General features: G+C 43.2%; 2 protein-coding genes across 3 annotated transcripts in view; one reads left to right on the top strand and one right to left on the bottom strand.

The window, feature by feature from the left end:
• Positions 1–6,027: 6,027 nt before the first annotated feature.
• On the top strand, positions 6,028–15,196 carry LOC141109017 (protocadherin-8-like). Its single transcript, XM_073600974.1, has 4 exons — positions 6,028–8,400; positions 11,495–11,553; positions 12,854–12,981; positions 14,826–15,196. Exons 1-4 carry the CDS (start codon positions 6,028–6,030, stop codon positions 15,194–15,196), a joined length of 2,931 nt encoding a protein of 976 aa, XP_073457075.1.
• A 4,184-nt stretch (positions 15,197–19,380) lies between these two features.
• Positions 19,381–27,257, bottom strand: part of PLXNB3 (plexin B3) — a 150,976-nt gene continuing 143,099 nt past the window's right edge. For both annotated transcript variants that reach the window (XM_073600173.1, XM_073600172.1), the window contains exons 30-35: positions 25,035–25,195; positions 24,800–24,947; positions 24,656–24,720; positions 23,360–23,435; positions 22,081–22,155; positions 19,381–20,341 (exon numbers count right to left, since the gene is read on the bottom strand). In XM_073600173.1, the coding sequence (XP_073456274.1) occupies positions 20,237–20,341; positions 22,081–22,155; positions 23,360–23,435; positions 24,656–24,720; positions 24,800–24,947; positions 25,035–25,195 (630 nt within the window). In that variant the 3' untranslated portion in view covers positions 19,381–20,236. The remainder of the gene's footprint in view (positions 20,342–22,080; positions 22,156–23,359; positions 23,436–24,655; positions 24,721–24,799; positions 24,948–25,034; positions 25,196–27,257) is intronic.

Here is a 27,257-nt window from a genome sequence, read left to right as displayed (position 1 = left end):
ACTATGGTATATACACTACATTACCAAAAGTATTGGGACGCCTGCCTTTACATGCACACGTGAACTTTAATGGCATTCCAGTCTAAAGCTGGATACACGCTATACAATTTTCTGTAGATTTTTTTTCCTTTGGGTTTACCAAAAACATATAATATGAGCTCAAACCTTAAGAGTTTAAATGTGTATGCAATCAGGCAGGCCCCTGCACTACATGGTTTTGGTAAATCTGATGCCGCGTACCCACGAGCGGACTTTACGGCGGACAATCCGATAGTGTGTAGGCTAGTCCAATAGCTTTTCGGGATAAAAATCCGACGGACCTAGAAATAGAACATGTTTCACATCTGTCCGACGGACTAAAATTGGGAAAACTGTTCATCTGTGTGCTGGTCCAACGGACCAAATACGACGCAAGGGAAGCTATTGAACTTCCTTTTTTAGTCCCGTTTACATTATCACGTTCAAACCGAACGGACTTATGAATGGACTTAGTCCTAGCATGTGTGGCCAAGTCCGTTGGTTCGGAAAGTCCGTCGGAAAGACCGACGGACCTAGCCCGCTGGAAAGTCCACTTGTGTGTACGCAGCATAAAGGAAATCAGACAACAAAAGTTGTATAGTGTGTATGGGGTCTTAGTCCGTAGGGTTCAATATTGAGTTGGCCCACCCTCTACAGCTATAACAGCTTCAACTCTTCTGGGAAAGCCGTCCACAAGGTTTAGGAGTGTGTCTATGGGAATGTTTGACCATTCTTTCATAAGCACATTTGTGAGGTCAGGCACTGATATTGGATGAGAAGGCCTGACTCGCAGTCTCCGCTCTAATTCATCCCACATGTGTTCTATCAAGGTGAGGTCAGGACTCTGTGCAGGCCAGTCAAGTTCCTCCACCCCAAGCTCGCTCATCCATGTCTTTATGGACCTTGCTTTGTGCACTGGTGCGCAGTCATGTTGGAACAGGAAGTGCCCGTTCCCACAAAGTTGGGTGCATGAAATTGTCCAAAATGTCTTGGTATGCTGACATCTTAAGAGTTCCCTTCACTCGAACTATAGGGTGAAGCCCAACCCCTGAAAAGCAACCCCACACCATATTCCCCCTCCACCAAATGATTTGCAAGGTCGATAAAGACATGGAGGAGCGAGTTTAGGGTGGAGGAACTTGACTGGCCTGACCTCAACCTGATAGAACACCTTTGGGATGAATTAGAGTGGAGACTGTGAGCCAGGCCTTCTCATCCAACATCAGTGCCTGACCTCACAAATGCGGTTCTGGAAGAATGGTCAGACATTCCCATAGACACACTCCTAAACCTTATGGACAGCCTCCCCAGAAGAGTTGAAGTTGTTAAAGCTGCAAAGGGCGGGCCAACTATTATAAGCAATGCATACTAGCTCATTATGCCTTTGTCTTGCAGGGTTTTTTTTTTTTGCTTTCTGAGTTTATAACCACTTTAAGGCCCCTTTCACACTTGTGCAACCTGAAAGCCACGCCACTTGAAGCAATGCCTGTGCAATCTTGAGGTCTATAGAGCTCAAGTCGCATCAAAATCGAACCAAAGTAGTGCAGGGACTACTTTGAAGTCACACAGATATGAACGATACCCATTGTAAATCAAGGGGTACAACTTATATGCGACTTTGTAAAGTGATTCTAAAGTTTTTTTCTTTAAAAATAACAAACATTTTGACTTGATATACAAGCAATATCTTGATATACAAGTAGCGTCATGTCACAACTGAGTATAAAAGAGAAGAGAGGAGCCTCTAAGTGTAGCAATATGGTTACATTTAATGTACAATATTCAGCAACTCACATGGTTAATGATTAAAACAGACCCATCTAAGTATGCAGACATCTGGGGTAAAGCTGTCCACATAAATCATCCTCCTCACCGACATTGACGTCGTCCCTTCCATGCTGCACTCCACGAGCGCTTCAAATCTCGCTTTCAGATCGCTCTACTGCAGGGTAGTCTTCCAGGTCACGATTGCAGACTGACAGCGGTGAGAGCCAGTGGTGCGGAGGACGGTCTATGTGGACAGCTTTATCCCAGATGTCTGCATACTTAAATTATTAGAACAGGCACATCTACCATATGAGTTGCTGAATGATGAACCTTCAATAACTGTAACCATATTGCTACACTTAGAGGTGCCTCTCTTCTCTTTTATACTCTGTAGCTCCTGCTGGATTTTGCTTCTAATCCCCTTGTGGAGACTTCCATTTGTGGATGGACATTTTATGGTTACACGATCCATCACATTGCTATAATCTTTTTATATGTGACTAGAGAAAATTTTCTCTGTCACAATTGCACTAATACGACTACAATCAAATCATATATGTGACTATAAACTGAAGGACTTATGAATAAATGGTTGTGGAACGAATCATTTGAGAACTGCCCTAAATACACTCAAGGAAAACTACACACCCTCTAAATCTCTAGTGCCCAACCTGTTGCCCGAGGCTTTTGATATCTGATGTGCGACCCTCGGACCTCAGCAGTCTGTAGTGAGAACATTGATTAGGGTAATAGCATTTATCTCTACTAGCCTCATGTAAGGCCAGCCAAAAACTAAGGGTTGGGGCAGCCCTTTGGCTCTTTTTGTGTGGCCCCAATCTGTGTTTCACTAATGTCTGTTATAGTAGTGATTTCTAGCAGCCTCATTTAATATGTCTCTAGTCTATGAAACCAAAGCAGCCTTCTACTACGTCTATAGCACGTTCACAGTCTCTGACAATCTCTCGCAGCATGCCCGCAGTCTCTGACCATCTCTTGTATCATGTCCGTAGTCTCTGACCATCTCTTCTATCATGTCCGTAGTCTCTGACCATCTCTTGTATCATGTCCTCAGTCTCTGACCATCTCTTGTATTATGTCCGCAGTCTCTGACCATCTCTTGTATCATGTCCTCAGTCTCTGACCATCTCTTGTATTATGTCCTCAGTCTCTGACCATCTCTTGTATCATGTCCATAGTCTCTGACCATCTCTTGTATCATGTCCACAGTCTCTGACCATCTCTTCTATCATGTCCGTAGTCTCTGACCATCTCTTGTATCATGTCCTCAGTCTCTGACCATCTCTTGTATTATGTCCGCAGTCTCTGACCATCTCTTGTATCATGTCCTCAGTCTCTGACCATCTCTTGTATTATGTCCTCAGTCTCTGACCATCTCTTGTATCATGTCCATAGTCTCTGACCATCTCTTGTATCATGTCCACAGTCTCTGACCATCTCTTGTATCATGTCCACAGTCTCTGACCATCTCTTGTATCATGTCCGTAGTCTCTGACCATCTCTTGTATCATGTCTGTAGTCTCTGACCATCTCTTGTATCATGTCCACAGTCTCTGACCATCTCTTGTATCATGTCCGTAGTCTCTGACAATCTCTTGTATCATGTCCTCAGTCTCTGACCATATCTTGTATTATATCCACAGTCTCTGACCATCTCTTTTATCATACTGCAGTCTCTGACCATCTCTTGTATCATGCTCATAGTCTTTGTTTATACCCAATTGTGTGTCTGCTGTCTCTGATAATTAATCAGAGAATTTTATGTGGGGCCCTTTGGCGATGTCAGGGGCCGCACTTGAGGCACCCCCATATCAAGCGTGTTGACCACTGCTGCTCTAATGTCTCTGGACATTTTAAATTCTCGCACTACACTACAGTTTAGGTGAGCTACGACCACTGCATGATCATTGTGTAGAATAATCATGACAAACATGCACGGTTGATTTGACCAAGCAAGCAGGTTTATGTACTGAGTATACTTCTCTGTTGTCATCCATGTCTTGAGAAAGCAGTAACTATCCCAATCCATCCAGGGAATAATTTCTTTGTTTGGGAACTGTAATGATTGCACCTGGTCTTGGGTTGCCTATAGGGATGAGGTTCAAGCTTGCTGCCACCCTGGATGGGTTCATGGCAAATCCTGGGATTGTGCAAAACTTTGAGGGGTGACCCCAGGTGGATTTGCTCATTCCCAGTTACCTACAAGCTTTTTTCCACCAGACTGGATTCCATTTTAATAACTCAAAAGTATATGAGATGGAGCAGTAAATAATAAGCGTGTGGAAAAAAAAGTTGTTGCGTGTATGATATCCAGCATGCTGGAACTTTATTCACAAAGAAGCTGATGTAAAATGTGAATGTAAAATACTGTATATATGTGAAGCGTTGCATAAATTGTCACCACTATATAAGTACCTGTAATAAATAAATAAAATATGATCTTCAAGTTACAGCATTCTGAGTGCAATACCAAATTGTCCAATGCATACCGATCAGAAAACAAATAGGAGATGGTCTGATCATGCATCTGCTTCCAATGGAATGGGCCTAAGATGGGATGGGGAGATGGTGTTATCAGGTATGCAGGTCCAATCATTCTAGAAAAGTGAAGGCAGAAAAAAGACCAAGTGATTCATCGAGTCTGCCCCATTTTTTTAATTTAGGTTTTTTTAAAGCAAAATTCAACGGGAAGTTCCGCTATAAAACCTCCTTCCCCCTCCTCTCCCACTTTTGGAGGTTTTTTGGGGGGCGGGGGAGCGGATACCTGGTTTTGGCAGGTATCTGCTCCCACTTCTGCTCAGACAGCCTAGGCGATCGGCGTGGAAGTTCTCCCCAGCAACCTTCTGGGACACGTCACAGGTCCCAGAAGGCTGTGGGACCATTTACAACGCGGGAAGTGGCTCGTGGACACTCAGTAGGAAGCCGGCTTCCCTTAGTAAACATACTGACTCTGGGGACCTGAAGAGCGGTAAAGAATTGGCTCAGGTGAGGATAGCGCTGGACTCTTTTTATTTTGTCAAGACTGAAGAGATCCTCTAAGCTTTTTTTTTTTGTCTAGATTTTATTTGTATAGATCTGTTCTGTCCCATGCATGTTTGAGTCCACTTACTGTTGACTGACTCACTACCTCTGCTGGAAGTCTATTCCAAGCATCTACTACTATTTTTGTAAAATAATACTTTCTAAGATTAGTTTTGAACTTTCCTCCTGCTAGTTTGAACTCATGTTCCTGTGTCCCTCTAATATCTCTAGCTGACCTAAATTGCCTCTGGAGTGCTCCATAATTCATCATGCCTAGCTCAGCTGAGCATTCAAGTTATGTCGATGGAGAGAAGAAGTAGAGTTGGGACTTGGGAGGGACTAGGGAGGATGCCAATGTTGGAGACAATAATGATCAGGGCAGATTTTCTTACTGTGGTATATCAGCTATCCTGATCACAGTTGGCCAACAATGTTTCTGGGCACCTACTGATGACCCGATAAATGGCTGGATGTCTAGTTGGATGATCCTAGCTCAATGAAGAGCTTTTACCCAGAGAAGATTTTCTTCAAAAACATGGCTGATCATCCAACACTATTATTATTATACATGATTTATATAACAGCGACCCTTAACACAGCACTTTAAAACATGAGGGAAGACAGTACAATTTAATACAGTAGGAATCAGAGAGCCCTGCTCGTTAGAGTGTACAATCTAAGAGATCAGGTATCAGACTATTATTTATGGGTTCCTTAAACCATATCTATGGGTTCCTTCAACCATAGTGGCCAAAAAGTTGACTCATCCTGGTCAGCAATACACACACTAGCAAATACACGTTACAATTCAGCTAAAGAACTTTTGAGGTTTATCAGTTCTATGTCCTCAGACAGCTGTTGTGATTTACTCTGCAAGTTGATATTTACATTTAATTAACAGCAAGCTTGGCTTAATCATCTCTGTCTTCTAGTGTACAGATGATTGTGTTTCCTGTGCAAGTTTAAAATTTATATTGGACTTGCATTCTGTATGTGTCTAGCAGTATATTAGGTGGACTCCAGCTGAGCCCTGTGTTAATTGCAACTTCATTTGTCCGGCCACACTGACCATTTGTCCTAGAGACCAGAGATTGGTGACTGTAGTGTCAGTGCCATTTGCATATCACTGAGCATGTAACTTGAGTGGAGAGAGGACCAGGCTCATTAGATCTCACTTCTTGAGCTGAACTCCCATCGGCAAGCATGAGCTTCAAGCAAAAAATGTTCTGCCTTCCTCCAGTCAGACTGGTGCTCTTGTTGAGCCTCTTTTCATCTTCATGTTTTGGTGAAACCATCTATCTCCACACCAATGAAGAAGAACACACTGGAACCGTGATTGCAGTTTTATCCCATCATTCACTATTTAATTTTACGGAGAAGCCTGCTACCAACTTTCGACTGATGAAGCTATCCAACAGCTCCTTCATCCATGTTCGAGAGAGCGATGGTCAGCTGAGTATTGGGAAAAGGATAGACCGAGAAAAAATTTGTCGGGGCTCTACAAACTGTGTTCTGTCTCTGGACATGGTCAGTTTTTCCAAAGATCAATTCCAACTCATCAATGTGAAAGTGGAGGTGAGGGATATCAATGACCATAGCCCACATTTTCCAAATTCTGAGATGCATGTGGATGTCTCTGAAGCAGCTCCATTAGGTACCAGAATCCCTCTACAGATGGCAATAGATGAAGATATAGGCCTGAACTCTGTCCAGGACTATCTAATCTCTGGAAACAGTAACTTTGGTATTGACGTACAGACAAGGGCGGATGGACTGAAATATGCTGAACTGATTCTTATGAAAGAACTTGATAGAGAAATTGAGTCTTTTTATACCTTGGAGTTGGTGGCTAGTGACGATGGAAGCCCTCCACTCTCTGGAAGTACAACAGTTCACATCCGTGTCCTGGACTTCAATGATAACACCCCAGTCTTTGAGAAGAGTTCCCTCACTGTGGACTTGTTGGAAGATGCTCCTGTAGGATCATTTCTTTTAGACCTCAATGCGGTCGACTATGATGAAGGTGCAAATGGAGAAATCATATATGGGTTCAGTGCACAGGTGTCTCAAGAGGTACGTCAGCTTTTCAAAATTGATCCGAAGTCAGGCACTATAACTTTAGAAGAGGAAGTAGATTTTGAGACTAAAAATTCTTACGAGTTTGATGTTCAGGCTCAAGATATGGGTCCAAACCCACTAACTGCAACCTGCAAAGTCACAGTGCATATTGTAGATGTGAATGACAATACCCCAGCAATTATTATCACTCCCTTGACTTCTACTAGCATGGGAGTAGCCTATATAACTGAAGCAGCTGCCAAAGATAGCTTTATTGCACTGATCAGTGTAGAAGACAGAGACTCTGGGATAAATGGACAAATTCATTGTACACTTTTTGGCCACGAGCACTTCAGGCTACAGCAAGCCAGCGAGGACAGTTTCATGATAGTCACCACCTCACTTCTTGACCGAGAAAAGATTGCTGAGTACAACCTTACCCTTGTGGCTGAAGACCTTGGACTCCCTTCATTGAAGATGACCAGACAGTATAATATTAGGGTGAGTGATGAGAATGACAATGCCCCTTCATTTACTAAATCACTGTACGAAGTATCAGTCTTTGAGAATAATGTCCCTGGGGCCTATATCACCACCGTTGTGGCCAAAGACCCTGACCTGGGGCAAAATGGCAAAGTGTCTTACAGACTATTAGATGGAAAGATAATGGGTCAGTCTTTGTCTACATTTGTTGTCATTGACATTGACTCCGGAATCCTCCGTGCGGTTAGATCCCTGGACTATGAAAAGCTTAAAGAAATTGACCTTGAAATTGAGGCCAGTGACCACGGTGTTCCCAAACTTTCAACCCGTACTCAGCTGAAAATAAAAATACTTGACAGAAACGATAACCCACCAGTGATAATATCTCCTTTGCTAGACAATGGATCTGCAGACATTTTGTTGTCAGTCAAGTCCCCCAAAAATTACTTAGTGCTTAAAGTGAAAGCTGTGGATGCAGATGAAGGACTGAACTCACAACTTACCTATACTATTCTTCAGGATAAACACAAGCTCTTTACCATCAACAGGGCAAGTGGGGAAGTTTCACTACGCAGGATAATAAAGCCAACGCAAGATGTGGACCTTAGCTTTGTGGTTGAGGTCCATGACAGTGGTAGGCCTTCTCTGTCCTGCAATGCTACCATAAAGTTCTTTCTCACCGACAGCCTTCCATCCAGTGTGGAGGTAGTTGGCATGCAGTCAGCAGAGGAAGAGGAAGAGAAACTCAATCTAACCATTATCTTCATTGCTGTTCTATCGGGAGGGTGCACTTTGCTGCTTGTTGCCATCGTATTTGTGGCTTGTTCCTGTAAACACCGAAGTGGACATTCTAAGCAGAAATCCCAAGAGCGCATGAGGGAAATAGAAGACTGTCTACTCAATACTACAGCTACTCCTAAGAATTCCTCCTCTACCTCCTCTGAGCCTTGTCAGCTGTCAGTCAACACGGACTCTGAGAGCTGCAGTCTGACATCCAGTAAAGATCAATGTAGGGACCTACATTCAGCTTCCAATGTGAGTATTGCCTATTCATTTCCACCCTGCATTGATAGATATTGTTTTTGAAAATTTTTTGAGAAATTAGATTTTACAAAAAAATTTTATGCTAACCACATACAGGTAGTACACTAAATGGACCATTTTTGTGTTTAAAATGCATCTTTAGGCAAAACTTTTTTTGTTTAAGTTTTGGATAGAGCGTGGAAGGGTTAAACTCCCTCAATATTTTATTGCTGTGTCCCCTTTGGGGAGACTCACCATCTCCGTTAATACTAACGACCATTGTCACTAAGAAATAGAGTGAGCAGAACTCAAATTTTAGAGTGGTCCCTAGAACAAGAGTTGAGGGGAAATATTCTAATGGGGGATCCTGTTTAGGGGACAGTTGTCCAAGTGGGGAATTCCCATCCCTTTGGGAGATTTTCATTAGCCTTCTGTTGTGTCTTTGGCACAGGAAGTGATGAGAAATTTCCCCAACGGGATACAAACAGCAAAAAAATAACCAGTCATTGGTTTTACCCACTCCTCTATCCAAATCGAAAATAAAAGGTTTAGGATATACATAAGTTTTAAGTAAAAACTAGCACCATAGTAGTGTCATACAATTATGATAAAACTACTGGTATTATACACCATATACCATCCTCTATACTAGGAAAATGTGTCTCTGTGTCTACACAAGCTGCATACTTTTTGGGAAAAAAATATGCCTGTACAGCTGTATTATGGGTCGCATACAAAATAGGAATTCATAGATACTAGTTTACATACACCTGCAAATTGTAGATGTTTCCAAAATTTTGGCATCCTTGCATTAACTACAATCCAAGCAAATCAAAAGTATCAAACAATGCACATCAACATATTAAACCAGAAACATATTGTCCATTTAACCAATGCGTTTCAATGTGCACCTTTGTGAATGGGCCCTTAGGTGTAAAGTAATGCTCATTATAATTATCTAGGCCAATGGGGAGAAAGGATACCAATATTGGGGTCAATTCATGCAGCTTAGGAAGGGTACCAATAGTGGGCTCAATTCATTTAGCTTAGGAAGGGTACCAATACTGGACTCAATTCATGCAGCTTAGGAAGGGTACCAATACTGGACTCAATTCATGCAGCTTAGGAAGGGTACCAATATTGGGCTCAATTCATGACGCTGAGGAAGGATGCCAATATTGGGCTAAATTCATGAAGCTTAGGAAGGGTACCAATATTGGGCTCAATTCATGATGCTGAGGAAGGATGCCAATATTGGGCTCAATTCATGCACCTTAGGAAGGGTACCAATATTGGGCTCAATTCATGACGCTTAGGAAGGGTACCAATATTGGGCTCAGTTCATGACGCTTAGGAAGGGTACCAATACTGGACTCAATTCATGCAACTTAGGAAGGGTGCCAATATTGGGCTCAATTCATGCAGCTTAGGAAGGGTACCAATATTGGGCTCAATTCATGCAGCTTAGGAAGGGTACCAATATTGGGCTCAATTCATGAGGCTTAGGAAAGGTGCCAATACTAGGCCAATTTCATGAAGCCTAATTTAGCCTTGTAAATGATTTACTATTGTGGCGCAATCGTGTGTGTTGCACACAGCTGCAGGGCAGGGGGGGCCCAGCAGCTGACATTGGCTGGGTTTGGTGGTGGTGGTAACGCACGCGAAATGTGACATGCGGTTTAATTTTTTGCTGCAGCTGCAAAGCACAGCACAGTGTCATGTGTACAGCCCTGAGTGGCTTCATGCCCAGGTTCAGGCGATTGGTTAGAGTGGGTTAGTGAAAACACAGTTCAACTGCCTGGTTTTACTGCCCCCTAGCTAGTGAACACAGCCTTGCAGTTATTGTGCTAAAGACGAAGATTTGTGGTTTCTCCACTAGGAGCCCCAAGATCCACTAGAGGGAGCTCTGTAAATCCCTAATTAGATAGGATGGAGCACATAGGGGGTGCATTGTTTTCAGTGGGTCAGCAATCCCTAAGACTTGCATTTTGAAAAGGAACAGTAAAGTACAATCACTCAAATACTGCAATGTAGGAAACCAAGCTTGGATGTGTAATATGTCTGCGCCTTGTACATAAACTATAAAAGGAATCAAAAACCTTTAAAACACCATTACGCATTTATTTAATTTACATCTAGGTGTTCTCCTTCACAAGTAAATGAAAAAAGAAAAGACTTTACATGTCCTTTTAAGTAAACCGCAAACCGGGGACAATGGTGTCCTCACACAGATGTCATTGCATTGTTATACCCAGAGAATGTCAAAACGGAATCATTGGTTTTAGGGCCAGTTCACACCATAGAAACGCAGTCTGGACGCGTTCTGGATGCTTTTCTGCAAACATATTTTTGGTGCGTTCCAGTGCATTTTGGATGCGTTTTGGTGCAGTCCAGTGCCTTTTTTAACGTTTAATAAGGATATGTGTGTCCCAGTGCGTTTTTGGTGCGTTTTACCACGTTCCAATACAGTCAAGTGCAGAAAAAGTGCAACATGTCCTTTTTTTTTCTGGAACTGGAAAGCCCTGGAACTGACCACACTGGCGTGAACTATGTCATTGGAAACCATATGACCTACTTTCCATGCATTTTTGATGCAGAAAAAAAAAAAAACGCACTGGAGTGCATGTGTTGTAAACTGGCCCTTAGTGACAATGTAACGGTATATTTTCTAGCCCGGAGAGGAGAACTGAAACCAACTTTAAGGGCCAGTTCACAGCGCATGCAGTCCAGTGCGGCTTTTTTTCTGCATCAAAAAACGCATGGAAAGTAGGTTATTTGGTTCCCAATGGCATAGTTAACACCAGTGTGGTCAGTTCTGGGGCTTTCCAGTTCCAGAAAAAAAAAAAAGTAGAACATGCTGCATTTTTCCTGCACTGGACTGTACTGGAATATGCTGGAACACATCAAAAAAGCATCAGACATGGACCGGGCCCCAGTTCAGTGAAAAAAAAAACAGGAAAAAAAAAAGAAGAAAAAAAAGCATCTGGAAACGCATCAAGAATGCGTAAAAAACGCACATGCCGAAACGCACCAAGAACAAATCTGGAGTGCGCTTTTGTGGTGTGAACCAGCCCTCACCCTACACTATTTTTTTATTTCTTTTCAGAGCTCGGTTGGTGCCCCTTTACCTGACTGGCAGCAAGAAAAGACAACAGAGGGTAACAGGTAAATCAAACAACTCACCTATCTATTGTACTACCAATTTACATTACTCTATATATAAATACTACATAATGTATATAATAATAAATGAAACAAAAAATTGTTTATATATATATATATATATATATATATATAACCACACACATTACATTTGGATTGTACAATCTCCTGTATGAAACCCAAAAGCAAACATTTATTGTATTGCAGCTTACCAATTTAATCAGATGTGATGTCTGCATTCGCTTTCTTTTTTTAGGCTTGCTCTCTCTTATTTTCATCAGCAAGTCTGTTGTTTTTCAAAAGCACAAGCTCTCCTCCAGATGAATCGGTTTACAAGGGAGGAGACAAAACATTGACCACTGGGGCAGGGGTGCTTACAATAATCAGTTTTTATTTATTCATGTACAGCCTTTATCCCAACAATAAAACACTGTTGCTGTAACTGAGGTGTGAGCTGGAGTATGACTTCAATTTGTTGGTGTATTTAAATCTGCTAGTCCATCTAACAGTCCCCCCCTCTCCCAGACTGGTAATGCTGCTGCCTGTTGTGCCTCCTGTGCTCCTTCATCCAGAGTGGGGGCACACTAATACTTGAGGTGTGTTACTGGCCAGATCACCAGGTGATAACAGAAGGGAAAAAGGCAAAAAAAAAAGAAAACTAATGCAGCCACCATATCTAATGATTGGTAAGCTGCAATATATTACATTTTTGGTTTTGGGTTTATTACCGCTTTAAATCTACCAACAATTATGTAGTGTAAAGGCAAGGCTGATTGGATAGATGAGGTAGGTCCTCCTATTACATAGTTTTGGTAGATCTAAGACTGATTGAAGAGAAAATTGTACGGTCAGATTGTACTGTGTATGGTGACCCTTAAAGAATTATTATTACAAGTGTGATGTGTCCAAAGAGATAACTTGCATAAAAGATCACAAAAAACACTTTACAGACTTGTGTAAGTTATTATTTTGGAGACTGCACTTAAAGCTGAATTGCAATTATGGATTATATAGCATAGTCCATATTGGACTGATGTAGGGATGCGTATTCCATAGTTGTGGGATCCCTTTGGAAGCTGAAAATCACTGTAGTAGTCACTGCAACTACAGTGATCGCCAATGTCATCCAGGTCCCGTGCCGAGTGGCCGCCCTGCTGCATAGTGATCAATGGGGTCACTCACTTGACACGGGTGCCATTCACAGAGCGCTTTGTATTTTTCTTCTCAATGAATGCAAAGGTGTTTTCTGCATAACCCCTTATATTTTATTTTTCCTTTCTTTAAATCTATATTTTCTTTTCAGTGACCTGCCGCCAGAGCAGCTCAGTGCCGAGGACAGTGGGAAAGGTGACAGTGACAATGACAGTGCCTCTGACACCAGCAAGGAAGGTGTGAAGAAAGGAAGTGTGCTGCCCATCCAGCAACAGACCGGTAGGTTTCCTTTCACCACCTGTCACTTTTCTTCCTTTCATCTTTTACGCCCAACTGAAATTTCGGTTTAAAGAAGCTAAATACGTTCCAGGTGTGCAAAGTCTGCAGTTCGTTTTATTTTTAAAAAGCAGCCACAGCTTGAATAGAAAGGCCTCTCCTCGGTCAGCATGCTGTAGAGCAGGGGGGTCTCCAAACTTTTCACTAGGAGGACCACATCGCCAATTTGTACACGGTCCAGAAAAATCAGTTATTTATAAAACGAATGAAACAAATCTGTGCACCCAGAGTCTTTCAAAACATTTGTGCGCCCATCAGTCTCCCCCAAATCTATGTCCCCCTCAGAGCCTCCCCCATATCTATGTTCCCCATATCTGTCTCCATCAGAGCCTCCCTCATAGCTATGTCTCCATCAGAGTCTTCCCCATATCTATGTCCCCCATATCTGTGTCCCCCTCAGAGCCTCCCCATATCTATGTTCCCATCACAGTCTTCCCCATATCTATGTCCCCCATATCTGTGTCCCCCTCAGAGCCCCCCCCCCCCTTATCTATGTTCCCATCAGAGACTTCTCCATATCTATGTCTCCCATATCTGTGTCCCCATCAGAGCCTCCCTCATAGCTATGTCTCCATCAGTGTCTTCCCCATATCTATGTCCCCATCAGAGTCTTCCCCATATCTATGTCTCCATCAGAGTCTTCCCCATATCTGTGTCCCCCTCAGAGCCTCCCCATATCTGTGTCCCCATCAGAGCCTCCCTCATTGCTATGTCTCCATCAGTGTCTTCCCCATATATATGTCCCCATCAGAGTCTTCCCCATATCTATGTCCCCATCAGAGTCTTCCCCATATCTATGTCCCCATCAGAGTCTTCCCCATATCTGTTCCCCATCAAAGTCTTCCAAAAAATCTACGTACCCTATATCTGTGTTCCAATCAGAGTCTCCTCGATATCTGTGTACTCAAGGAACATTTATGTCCATCACATTGCCCCCATTTGCCTTCTACATTGCTGTCACAATAATGGCTCAGTACAGGTCTCCTCTTGACTCCCGCCCGCTGCTACCCAAGCAGGCTGAATGTGGAAGGATCACTAATATAAACAGCGGGCAGGAGCTGGCAGGTGCTGCATCGGTGAAATCATTGGTTGCTAGGACGCCGGCGGTCCTAGCAACCAATCCACAGCCCGGCGTGGGGGAGCAGCTTTGTCCGCGGTTTACTAGGACTTGCTGCCGAGAACAGCAGGGGTCTGGAAAAGCAAGCAGACCAGCAGTACTGTGTCAGTACTGAGTGAGCTGCAGGCTGGATGTGGTCCAAGATTTGGAGACCCCTGCTGTAGAGAAAGACCTCTGCTCTCTTTGTGGAATGAGTGGCCTCGAACACTTTGTGACTTTTTTTCTTTTTGATGCACCTGGAATGTTTTAGATAATTTAATCTGAAGGTTCAAATAAGGAAACCCAAACCGAGAATTAAAGTAACACTAAACTACAACCTTATTTTTCAAAATTTCTCTATACACATCCACATCCAATTATTTTTTTCCTGAAATTGTTTCTTTGTGTGTTTTTCTGCCTCCTTATAATGTTCTTTGTCTCCTTTCCCCCCCCGCAACCTTCCCTTTGTTTGGAATGATTACTACGTTATGTGTTGTCGCGTACATTGCCTATGCACACTACAAATCCCATAGTCCATCTTGGGAGCAAGAAAACAATTTTGAGTGGTATTGATGGGCGTTTGGGAAACGGTAAAAGCGTGACCCAACCACCCATTTTCAATGCCTATGAAAAATAACCCTAGAGATATTGTTATAGCATATTCTATCATATCCAATCTCTGTTTTCCTAGATGCCCCAGACAATGAAAAGACAGCGGTGTGCCATGGTGCCGAATCACGATGTGTCCCGAGGAACAACAGCTCTCTGTACAGTGGGCACTACACCATCCGATACCAGAAGGAGTATGCCGTGGCCTACTCAATGCCCCCACCTTACTTCAACACCTTTCACCCCCGGGCCAAGAGCACTCCCCATTATGGTAGGACGGACGCCTACTACCATGTCAGCCATCAGCCACCCCAAACTGACTACCAACGAGAATTATCCTACCGAAGTGCCACCCTGTCCCCATCCCGACTCTGCAGGGGACCTCCGCAGATACTCTACAGCCACGAAGTGCCATTACATGCCCGTCCTACTGAAGTCTCTTCCGATTTGTAAATCTGGATTTATGTTGGGGCGATAAGAAACTGCTACCAGTAATTTTTGTTGCCCAGAAACCTAACCCTAACACTTAACCTGAACCCTAAAATGAATGCTGAACTCCAGGTTGGTGACCCCACTATTACCTGCAATTATTAAGACACACAGCTAGGTCACCTCCCTAGCCTCCAGCCTGTGATTGGACAACAAAGGAGCAGCAGAAGACACACAAGGTCATCTCTCCTTCCGGCAGAATTTCCCTTATCAGCACATGTGCATGCGGCACAGGCTGATCGGCTCAAAGTATAACCCCCTCCCTCTTACAAGCCACAGTACTAGCTGGATTTAAACATGCATTTAATGAATTACAAAATCTATGAATTTTTTTTTTTTTTTTTTTTTAATATCTACCTGGAGTTCAGCGTTAATGACTGGGTGACACCCCCCCCCCCCCCCCGTAATAACAGAACACCATTTGGGTTTTGGCAGCCATACTTGCATGTAGCTTGTGTGTTTATTATTTGTTGTAGACTGTAAATAGAACATTTCTTCTGTATATTGAGAATTTAGTCTTTCAATAAATATTTATTATTCAAAAGTGCACAGAGTAATTTACTATATGTAAGGCTTTGTTTAGATTTGTGGTTGGAGGGTGGCAAAAATGCGTTTTTACAGGGATCTCTACATGGGGCAGCCACGATGTTTCCCTTTGCAGCTAAATTGACCTGACTTAAAGCGTCTAGCGGGCGGCAAGCCCACCGAACGAGACATGAACGCAATGCAAGTAGTTGTGGAGCATATATCAGCAAAAATAGGGTTAAAAAATGCCTCCCAGGCCAGGGAGTACGTTCTTTTGGTCTCCCGGGACCATTTTCGACCTCCCAGGCTCAGGAGTGCGTTTTTGGCAAGCCGGAACCATTTTCGGGCTTCCAGGGCTGGGAGTGCTTTTATGGCCACGCGGGACCATTTTCGGCCTCCCAGGCCCGGGTTGCGTTTTTGGCCACCCGGGACCATTTTCGGACTCCCAGGCACGGGAGTGCATTTTTGGACTCCCGGGACCATTTTCGGCCTCTGGGCCACAGAGGCAAGGGAGACTTTAGACACATGTCTAAATCTACCCTTAGGCAAGCATGCCTTTCAGTATTGGTTGCCTCCGGGTCTTAGTACATGATGCTATAGCTCCTGGCCTGATGGCACAGGGACTAAGCGAAGGAAACAGAAAAGAGTACCTGTGGTATTTAGGATGAACAGAGGTGGGCCATAGTGATACAGGTATCTGTACAAAAGTCCAGAGTCTGGTGGTGGCCTGGGCAAGAGGTAGACAATGGTAGGATTCCGAGATAATCCAGGGTCAGGACAGGCAGCAGGCACAGCATAATATAGAAACAAGGTCAAAGGTAGACACTACCTGGCCTTCACCTTGCCTAGTTCGTTCCTGTCTGTCCTGCCTTTGGATTCTCCTGTTGTCCCTTGACTGGGCTATTCTTTTGATTGTAAGATGCTATCACAAACCCAGAGCCATAGGTTTGTGACGATTAAAGTGGATTTCCAGGTATGGTAATTTTTACAGTCACCTTGGTTCAGCTTGGACCGATGTAAGTATCTGTGGGATCCCCGTAGAAGATGGTCTTGTGCCAAGCAGCTGCCCTGCTGTTTACTGAACACAGGAGGTTCTACAATTGGATGAGATGGAGATCATGAGGTTGCTGCCTGCTGTGCCAAGCAGCTGCCCTGCTGTTTACTGAACACAGGAGGTTCTACAATTGGATGAGATGGAGATCATGAGGTTGCTGCCTGCCTCTCCATCCTGTTTAATCAGAGAACACTTTGCACTCATTGAGAAAATGCAAAGTGTTCCCTGATCTTCTTCCGTGCTGGGCTAGGGACCACCTCACAATACAGCAGGGCAGCTGGTATCAGCATAGACAAGAACATAGTCCACCAGCACACAAAAGACCCGAAATCAAAAGTCCAAACAATTATTAAGGCAATCGCATCACAATGAGCTCAAGTGCACCAGTCCTCATTGTGATGTTGTCACTTTAATGTTTGAAATTTTGATTATGGATTCATGGTGTGCTGGCAACATATATTTTACCGTTCCCATATTAATATTTGATTCCAAGGTCAGGTAAACCTTACTTTGTTGTACTTATTTGCCAATGGGCTTCCGATTCTCCAGTGAGGCACCATTTCCAAGGTGTGGAAATTTGCCTCTCATTTTATTATTTTAAAGGATTTATATAGCACCAACAGTTTTCAAAGTACCAGGAGACAGTACAGCTACAATACAAGAGGGATCAGAAGGCCCTGCTCCTAAGAACATACAAACTAAAAGGGAGGGGCAAGAGGTACAAAAGGTAATAACTGTGGGGGGATGAGTAGGAGATAGCTGGACAAGTTGAAGCAAGGAGTTCCAGAGGATAGAAGATGCTTTGGGGAAATCCTGGAGGTGAGCATGGGAGCAGGTGGTGGATGAGGAGAAAAGAGGGAGAGATGAGGGCGCTCTGGTGAGGCTGGGTATTCGGTCCTTAGTAGCAGTGTAGAGATGGCACTGATGGCAGCACTTTGTAGAGAAGCAGCAGCTCTGGAGGGTCATAAAGGAAAGAGAAAGTCACCTCCAAGTGCAGTGGTTAAAAGATTTATTACAGGCACAATGGAATTAAAAACACAAGCGAGTAAGAGGTCATAGTCATAATGATTTGTCCTCCAGTGCAGATCGCTGTAATCCTCGTCTGTCTGGGGGAAAGAAAAAGCCATCCTGCAAGCTGTGAGAGTCCCTGGTGACGTGGATTAGCGAGGAGGTGAAGATGCGATGAGGCAGCCCGGTTTCTGGAACCAAGCTGGAACGCACGCGGCCGATGTAACATCAGGTGAAGGTGGTGGACAGTAATGCATTTTGGAGCATGCACGGCTGGAGCATGAGCAGGTCTGATGAAGGAGCCGTGCATGCTCCGAAATGCGTTACCACCCACCACCTTCACCCGATGTTACATCAGCTGCGTGCATTACAGCTTGGTTTCAGAACCCGGGCCGCCTCATCGAATCTTCACCTCCTCGCTAATCCACATCACCAGGGACTCTGACAGCTGCAGGACGGCTCTCTCTTCCCCAGACAGACAAGGATTACAGTGAACCACATGTGGACTAATCATTATATGCTTATGACCTCCTATTCTCTTGTAAGTGTTTTTAATCCCACTGTGCCTGTAATAAAAATTTAACCACTGCACTTAGAGGCGGATGAGGAGAGCAGGAGGTCTTGGATGGAGCATAGAAAATAGTTTGAGTGATATTTGTGATGAGGTTGGTTGTGATGAGGGCAAAGCTGTGGACGGCTTTGTAAGTTAGTATTTTGAATCATATATGTTGAGTGATCGGAAGCCAATGAAGGGAATTGGCAGAGCGGTTGGTAAGGCGGATGACTCTGGCAGCAGCATTCATGATAGAGTGAAGGGGAAACTGTCTGTGTAGAGATTGGCCAACGAAGATGGAGTTGCAACAGTCCAGATGACAAAAAACAAGGGAGTGAATTAGTAGCTTGGCGGTGAGGTTGGTTAAGAAGCGGTGATTTTGGACATGTTGAGGCAGCAAGATTTGGAAAGTAAGTGGAAGTTAAGCCAAAAGGAGAGTTCAGAGTAAAGGTTGGGCAACTAGGAAATAGTTAAGATGAGAAATAACGAGGGATAAAATTGGTATTTTGGTGGTGCCATTGGTTAAAAAGGGGTGAATTTTTGTCAAAGTTCGAGTTGAAGGCAGCAAGATCTGGATAGCGATTGGTGTGGGCCTGATATTATAAAAGTGTTTTTAGTCTACCTATGTGGATGTTACATATTTTCTGTATTTTCCTGTCTAGGGAAACCATTGTCAGCAAGACAGGAAGTAAGGAGAAATCTCTCTCTATTGATGGCAGGGGAAACAGGGTTGGGTCAACCCTCTCAAAAGGAGGTCTTAACCCTTCCCCACTCAAGCCAAAACTAGGAAAAACTTGTGTCTTAATAAAAAGTAAAATGGTAAATCGTAGAAAAGTCGAATAATCCTTTAAAAGACAGTGTGATGCTACAATAGCTGGGGGCATTTACCCAGAAGCCCTTTCTTTAGAAGCCATTTAAGATAACACAGCACATGGGAATCTATTACAAATGTATCCAACTTACGTTCTTCTCTGGGATGCCTGCACTAGCAATGATACCAAAAAAAAATGTCTTTCTAAAAAATCATTTATTTGCAAAACCATTGGCATAAAAAGAACAATAAATATAGTTATACTTATTTACAGCATTTGCATAAGTTAGAAAAAAAGCTATACAAGACACTTAGCAGACATACAAACAGTGTGAGCAAACTCACCGAAGACAGTGAATAGGCGACTACCAGATCCAAGTTTGGGCACTGGTAGAAAGCTTCAGAAAGAACTGCATCTAAAGCAACCAATCAGATTCTTTTTTTAAATTAATGAGAGTATCTGGCTGCTAATAGTAACAGACCATGGTTCTTTCTGACACTATCACAGAAGTTGCCTATGGGCAGTTTTTTTTTTTCGTCTCAAGGACTACAACACATGGCCCTGTTAAAGCGAACGGCGCTCAGTATTTGTCATGTACAGCTCCTAAATGTCCTCCACATTGCGCCAAGGCCAGTTACCCCTTTGCTCACACACAGGCATATTATGTACAAAGATCTTCTTTTCCCACAATAGGGGCAACATTTGCTGCTGAATAATCTGATGACCTTCTACAGATCCCAGAAGGACCGACCCGGCCATGCCTGACCCACAGGTAGAACCAGAATGTGGAATAAACTAAGGCACTTGTACAGTTCCACTGAGGTAGGCAGTGCATTGCTGGGCTAAGAGCAAAGGAGAGTTGGCATTACTCTTGTGTTACCAATTCAGTAGCAAAGAACTCCTCCAAAAGGAGTTCAAGTCCAGTTATCCCAAACTGCAGATCTTCTGAACACATGGAAGCATTGACTATTCCCTAAAAGCAGAACATGGGTCTGGAATTCCCAATGACACGTCCAATAGTCTCCACCAAGGTGGTCAATTCAGAAAAGTTATTAAAGGTCTGTTACTTTGTTCTCCACCAGTGCCGAGATCTGCTGCAGACGGTAAGCTAGTTGCATCTTCTGCCCATTGGGATCCTCTTCTAGAGCTGTGCTAATCTGTGGGAAAGAAAAGACAGAACATGTTAAGGAGGAACTACAGTTCCATTTAGTTTTGGTCAACCCACCCACCTTAGGACCACCATCTTTAGTAGCCTGTTGAGTGTGCAGATGTGTCGAAGGGCTCTGCCTGAACTTGGGTCCTGGCAAAGCCTGGCGGCACCTCTGCGCATGTTTGGGGTTTTTTTTGCGTATGCACAGACACACTGAGTGTCAGGTCTTTCATACCAGTGCCATCTTGGCACATGTTTGGGAAAACCCACTTGTGCGCAGATGTGTTGCAGGGACCCACAGCCTTGTGGCACATCTGAGCATGTACAGAATCCAGGGAGGCAAACGCCATTCTTGCCTAGGCAACACAAAAATGCTATAACGTTAAAAAGAAATTATCCATATGCGAGAGAGGAAAGCGGGGAAATAAGTTTTGACGGAGGGTGAAGGTTCACGTTAAAATGTACATCTGGGGCAAAATTATACAGAAAAATATTTGTTAATCAGCCATAAATCCTGTAAGGTTCTAATTGCTGGTTTGAGCCAACAGCTTGTCAGTCCTGCTCTCCTAGACTACAGAACTCCACCTATACCGGTTCCTCTCCAAAGCCATAAATTGATTTCTTTCCCAACAAAACATCCCTATCACCTGGTTGTCCATATAATGATAAACCCCTAGATTGTCACCAAATCCATGATGGTCGGCACACTATTGTTAAAACAAGTGAACAGCCCCATCCAAAAAAAAAAAAAAAAAGCTTGCCCTCACCCCTTCCAAATGACAGACAATGCTCTATGTTGATGGTCCCAAAATGAGGACTACCAGGGATCCCAACACAGGCTACATATGGTTTAGATCAATGTTTCTCAACTCCAGTCCTCAAGTACCCCCAACAGGTCATGTTTTCAGGATTTCCCTCGGATGAAAAGGCTGTGGTAATGACTAAGTTAGTAAAAATAATCAAATCACCTGTGCAAAATAATGAAATGCCTGAAAACATGACCTGTTGGAGGTACTTGAGGACTGGAGTTGAGAAACATTGGCTTAGATGACCATTAGGATTCACTTGCCCAAAGTTAAACATGCCTACTTTACTGTTACTGCTTATATCATGTTGGAGTTTGCATGCTGTCCCTGCATATACTGTATGTGATATTGTAAGCTCCTTAAAGTAGAACCGAAGGCATTTTTTTTCATTTTGGATAGAGTAAGGGAAGAGTATAGCCCCTGTAAGGTTTGTTGCCACTGAGTGTCCCACCAGAGAGATTTCCCTTTACTTCCTAACCCCAACAGAAAGTAAGAGGAACCCCATGGCAGGTGCCGCTTGGGGGGGGGAGACCCATAAATATCCGTTCACTGATCTCCTTAACCTAGTAAGATCCCGGAAGTTTCCCAGGCCGCTGTGGCTGAGGAAGAAACCGCAATCTGTACTCAATTAGATTCAGTGAAGGGCAGGTGAAACATCAAGGGCCTAATAGACCTTTGATGTTTCAATAATCTGTCACAACAAAATTGTATCCTATGTGATATAAAGTTTTAGTTAAAAAAAAAGTGAGAAAATAAATTACAACCAAGCACTTGGCGAACTGTTGCACTAATATCATGTGACATAATATATCACGATTGGGGGTTTTAACGAATCTTAAGGCCTTAAACATACAGTATGTGCAAAAAAAAGTGCAAAAACCACTTTGGCAGCAAAAGGGTTAATGACTAGAGAAACCAGCAATACATATAAATCGCTGACCTGATCATAGTACTTGTTGATATAATTGTAGAGTTCTTGAAGGGCGACTAGGGAGCTGAGATCTTCGGCATGAATCTGGAAGGAGAAACGGGTGAGCTAGACTGGCAATAAACAGCAAACACTCACATATAACAAATGATTTTTAAAAAATGCAGGTAAAAACACAGAAAAATAAAGTATCTGAAATGTTTACTTGCATTTCCAAAAATTATTTTTTGTTTATTGACCTACGATGTGCCTTCAAACTGGCTCAAAATTTTGACAAGTCTAACAGAGTCCATCCCCTAGCATAGCCCCCCTCCCTCCTTGCACGTCATAGCCCTCTCCTCTTCTCTAGGGTCTAATCTAGTTATTTTCTGTGCTGGTCCAGCTCACACATAACCTTTTATGCAGCTGCCAGGGTAGGAGCAAAGGGTGTCTGTTGGGAACTCACATCCAAGATGGCAGTGCCCAGCAGTAGTCTGGGGGCTTTTGGAGGTCTACATAAGGGAAGTTTTTCAGGTAAATAACATGAATAACGTAAGATAAATTACCTTAAAGCTCAACGCCCCCCCATTCCTCTCCTTCTCCACAGTTTTGACAGTATGTTATATTTTATACTTACCTTTTCTTGACATATTTGGGCTGGTCATTTCATCTCCAGGGGCAGATGTGTCACTTTATGCATCATTGCACGGTTATTAAGGGGCACCATGGTGACTACTTTTCAGGGGATGGGTCCAAGATACCCTCTCAGGGAACAGGTCCGTGATGTGCCCCGCACAATGGATGGGTTCCAGATGCCCTCCACAGTGGACAGGTCTGTGACTCCCTTCATAGCAGACAGTTCCTTGTCACCCCACCTCAAGGCACAGGTCATTGATGTACGCTCAGAGGACAGGTCCATGATGCCTCCTCAGGGGATGGGCCCATGAGGACCCTCCCGAGGGATGGATTCATAACACCTGGCACTCATCGTTCTGGGTTAATTATCACTGGGCATAATTTAACCCAAACAACTGAGGACCTCCTGTGGCAAAAAGCTTTTACTGCAGGGAACAGCATCAGAGAAGAGTTGAGTATTGTAGCCAGAGATGCTTTTTAATTTTAAAGCACCACTTGGGGAAATATTTCATTTTTAAAAATGTCGCCTGGAGTAAGGCTTTAATTTTTTGCCAGCCAAGCATGCATGTGCACATGGAATTTGAAAAAGACGGTTTTACAAAACTGGGACTGATCACATGATTGAAGCTTTTCAGGGAAAAGTTCTACCATTGGTGATCAGGATTGTGCTACTTACCCCTGACAGCTCAGTGAGAGAGGAATTCATTTCTTGGTAACTGGCAGGAGTTGCTTGCTGAATGTCAGCATAGTACCTAATAGAGAGACAATACAGACCACACAATGACAGGCTTTCTCATATTGATGAATTACCCCACATTCATACAACAATACATACAGAAGAGCAAAAGAAAATAAATAAAACATATTCAAATGATGTGGTACCTGCATAAGAACTGACCTCCATCCTTCCCTTCAGTCTTGCACAGTTGTACAGGCTCTCCTGTACTGCCATTGCTTATCTTGATTTCACTGCATACTGAGAGCTGTGCATTAGAAGCTGCAGAAAGTCTGATAGAGCCCAATTTTTTCCTGGCTGGAGGATGCCCAGACATCATATAGCCCTTTCCCCTCCAGCCTGACTTTCCCTGTTGGATCAGTTATCTCTAACTTTTTTCCTCACCACTGTCAATGGAACAGGATGAAACCCTTCCCATGCAGCAAAGGACAGCTATAAAAAGCCAGGCAAAGGCTCTGACTCTTACCTATATTATCCAGTATGAAAAAGAATGTTTTAGGTGGAGCTCCACTTAACTGACACTGTTCTTATTGCTCTATTATGCCATAATAAAAGATAATGCATCATTCATAACTCCACATCTTCTTGCAGGTCCAGAGGCAGTTTCCAAAAGAATTTCTAAATGGCAATAAATGGTGACACATGCAGTATGCAGCTCTCCTACTCAAATGACCAAGTTCAGGTGTTTCCAGATTAGAGTAATTTGGAATGTATAGCATACAAAGACAATTTTGCCATTCCAAGATTTTGCCACAATTTGAGGAAGGCTATTTTTTGGTTCCGCAATGACTGTGCCCCTGTGTACCAAGCCAGCTCCAATGAAGACAGTTTGACCAGCTTGGATGTCCAAGAACTAAAGTTTTCGGCATAAAGACCTGGCCTCAACCCTACTGTAACACCTTTGGGATAAATTGAAATGCAGGCCAGGTCTTCTCTTCCAACATCTGTACCTGACCTCACAAATGCTCTTTTGGATGAAGAGGCACACATTCCCACAGACACTCCAAAATCTTACTGAAGGTTGATCTTCCAAGAATGGTGGAGGCATCAAAGGTAGGGGCAACTCCATATCTATGTCCATGGCTTTGAAATGGAATGCCCAATAAACTAATACAGGTGTTATGGCCATCTATTTTTGATGTGGAGACTGATGTATTTAGCTTCGTTCATCAATAGAACGTGTCTACAATTTGATTGTATCAAAATATTATACCTGTGTGGTAGATAAACACTTACTTCTCAACCATTTGCTTGTACCGTGGGATTTCACGTGCATAAAGCAGTTTATTGACTGGAGAGTCCTAAATTGGAAAAAAAACAGATTGATAAAAGTTCTTATAAGCCCCTCAGACTTCTTCCCTTTTACGTTTCCATACTTACTCGGCCTACTTTGTGCTCAGAGATGGTACAGGAGTCTATAAAGGTCTGAGCGATGACTGCAAGGATGGCGTCTACGTTGTCAGATACCTCGATATCGAAGACCATTTGAGGATTCTTCAGTATGAGGACCCAGAACCTCTGCATTAGACTGCAGCCAAACAAATAGATTTAGGTAAACATCATGGGCATAACAAAGTGGAAAACAGAGGGTCTGAGGAGCTAACAAAACACACACCTGTGTGTCTTCCAGATGTGGACTGTCTCCGCATCCTCAATCTCATGCTTCTCTGCCATTTCATCTAAGAAATCAAAGATATATTTGATGGCGATCGGTACGGGCCGGTTCACTCCCAACATGGCCTGGAATGTGTCATCCACAAATTTTTGGAGAGTCCCCTATTAGAAGAAAAAGATTTAGGTTCATCTTCTGCTTGTCATAAAGACCTAGAAACCATTTACATTTTTTAAGGAGCTAAAAAAAAGCAGGGTGGTTGGCCATGCAGGTTAGAGAACTCTCTACCACTTGTGAGGGCAGAGCCTTCAAAAAACAAAAAAAAAACAGTTGGTTTAGCTGAACAGTTACAGCGACAGAAAGGGGACGAAGAGATTAAAAGTGGCAATGACCGTTGCTATTGGCGCCACTTACAGTGCCTTGAAAAAGTATTCACACCCCTTAAAATCTTCCACATTTTGTCATCTTACAACCAAAAACTTAGAAGTATTTTATTGGGATTTTATGTGATAAACCAACACAAAGTGGCACATAATACTCAGAGTCAATACTTTGTAGAACAACCTTTCGCTGCAATTACAGCTGTAAGTCCTTTTGGGAAAGTCTCTACCAGCTTTGCACATCTAGAGAGTGACATTTTTTTTCCATTCTTCTTTGCAAAATAGCTCAAGCTCTGTCAGATTGGATGGATAGAGTCTGTGAACAGCAATTTTCAAGTCTTGCTACAGATTCTCAACTGGATTTAGGTCTGGACTTTGAATGGGCCATTCTAACACATGAATATGCTTTGATCTAAACCATTCCATTGTAGCGCTGGCTGCATGTTTAGGGTCGTTGTCTTGCTGGAAGGTGAACCTCCACCCCAGTCTCAAGTCTTTTGCAGACTCCAACAAGTTTTCTTCTAAGATTGCCTGTATTTGGCTCCATCCATCTTCCCATCAACTCTAACAAGCTTCCCTGTCCCTGCTGAAGAAAAGCATCCCCACAACAGGATGCTGTCACCACCATGTTTCACGGTGGGGATGATGTGTTCAGGGTGATGTGCAGTGTTAGTTTTCCACCACACATAGTGTTTTGCTTTTAGGCCAAAAAGTTCTATTTTGGTCTCATCTGACCAGAGCACCTTCTTACACATGTTTGCTGAGTCCACCACATTGGCTTCTCGCAAACTGCAAACAGGACTTCTTATGGCTTTCTTTCAACAATGGTTTTCTTCTTTCCACTCTTCCATAAAGGTCAGATTTGTGGAGTGCACGACTAATAGTTGTCCTGTGGACAGATTCTCCCACCTGAGCTGTGGATCTCTGCAGCTCCTCCAGAGTTACCATGGGCCTCTTTGCTGCTTCTCTGATGAATGCTCTCCTTGCCCGGGCTGTCAGTTTAGGTGGTCGGCCATGTCTTGGTAGGTTTGCAGTTGTGCCATACTCTTTCCATTTTCGGATGATGGATTGAACAGTGCTTCGTTAAATGTTCAAAGCTCGGGATATTTTTTTATAACCTAACCCTGCTTTAAACTAATCCACAACTTTATCCCTGACCAGTCTGGTGCGTTCCTTGGCCTTCATGATGTAGTTTGTTCACTAAGGTTCTCTAACAAACCTCTGAGGGCTTCACAGAACAGCTCTATTTACACTGAGATTAAATTACACACAGGTGGACTCCATTTACTAATTAGGTGAATTCTGAAGGCAATTGGTTCCACTAGATTTTAGTTAGGGGTTTTAGAGTAAAGAGGGCTGAATACAAATGCACGTCACACTTTTCACAGATTTATTTGTAAAAAATTTTGAAAACCATTTATCATTTTCCTTCCACTTCACAATTATGTGCCACTTTGTGATGGTCTATTACATAAAATCCTAATAAAATACATTTACGGTTGTAAATGTGGAAAATTTAAAGGGGTATGAATATTTTTTCAGGGCACTGTATCTCATTAATGAACAAAAAAGAGTGGGGTAGTTTTTTCAACAATACATATTGAAGTTCCCCTGAAAGTAGCTGGTGTGACCACCTCCTCAAGACCTAGTCCCAAAAAGGCCAGATTGGGCACCGGTTATCTCATGACTATAGTAAAATTTGCAATGTCTGTTGCTATTGGTGCCACTTATCTCAACCATTAAGATAAAAGGTACTAGGGTAGGTTTTTTAACCTGACAGACTGGTGTTTCCTTGAAATTAACTGGTGTGGCAAGCACCTCAAAAAAGGCCAGGACTGGGCACCTG

This window comes from Aquarana catesbeiana, linkage group LG09, assembly GCF_042186555.1.
Source record: "Aquarana catesbeiana isolate 2022-GZ linkage group LG09, ASM4218655v1, whole genome shotgun sequence".
Taxonomy (NCBI): Eukaryota; Metazoa; Chordata; class Amphibia; order Anura; family Ranidae; genus Aquarana; species Aquarana catesbeiana.
The sequence above is the reverse complement of the archived record's forward strand: the minus strand, read 5'-3'. Positions and strand labels throughout refer to the sequence as shown.

Excerpts from the sequence above, each read along its gene's own strand:
- LOC141109017 (XM_073600974.1), top strand. The coding sequence starts at position 6,028 with ATGAGCTTCAAGCAAAAAATGTTCTGCCTTCCTCCAGTCAGACTGGTG. Across the intron at positions 8,401-11,494 it reads ACCTACATTCAGCTTCCAAT|AGCTCGGTTGGTGCCCCTTT; the intron begins GTGAGTATTGCC and ends ATTTCTTTTCAG. Across the intron at positions 12,982-14,825 it reads GCCCATCCAGCAACAGACCG|ATGCCCCAGACAATGAAAAG; the intron begins GTAGGTTTCCTT and ends CTGTTTTCCTAG.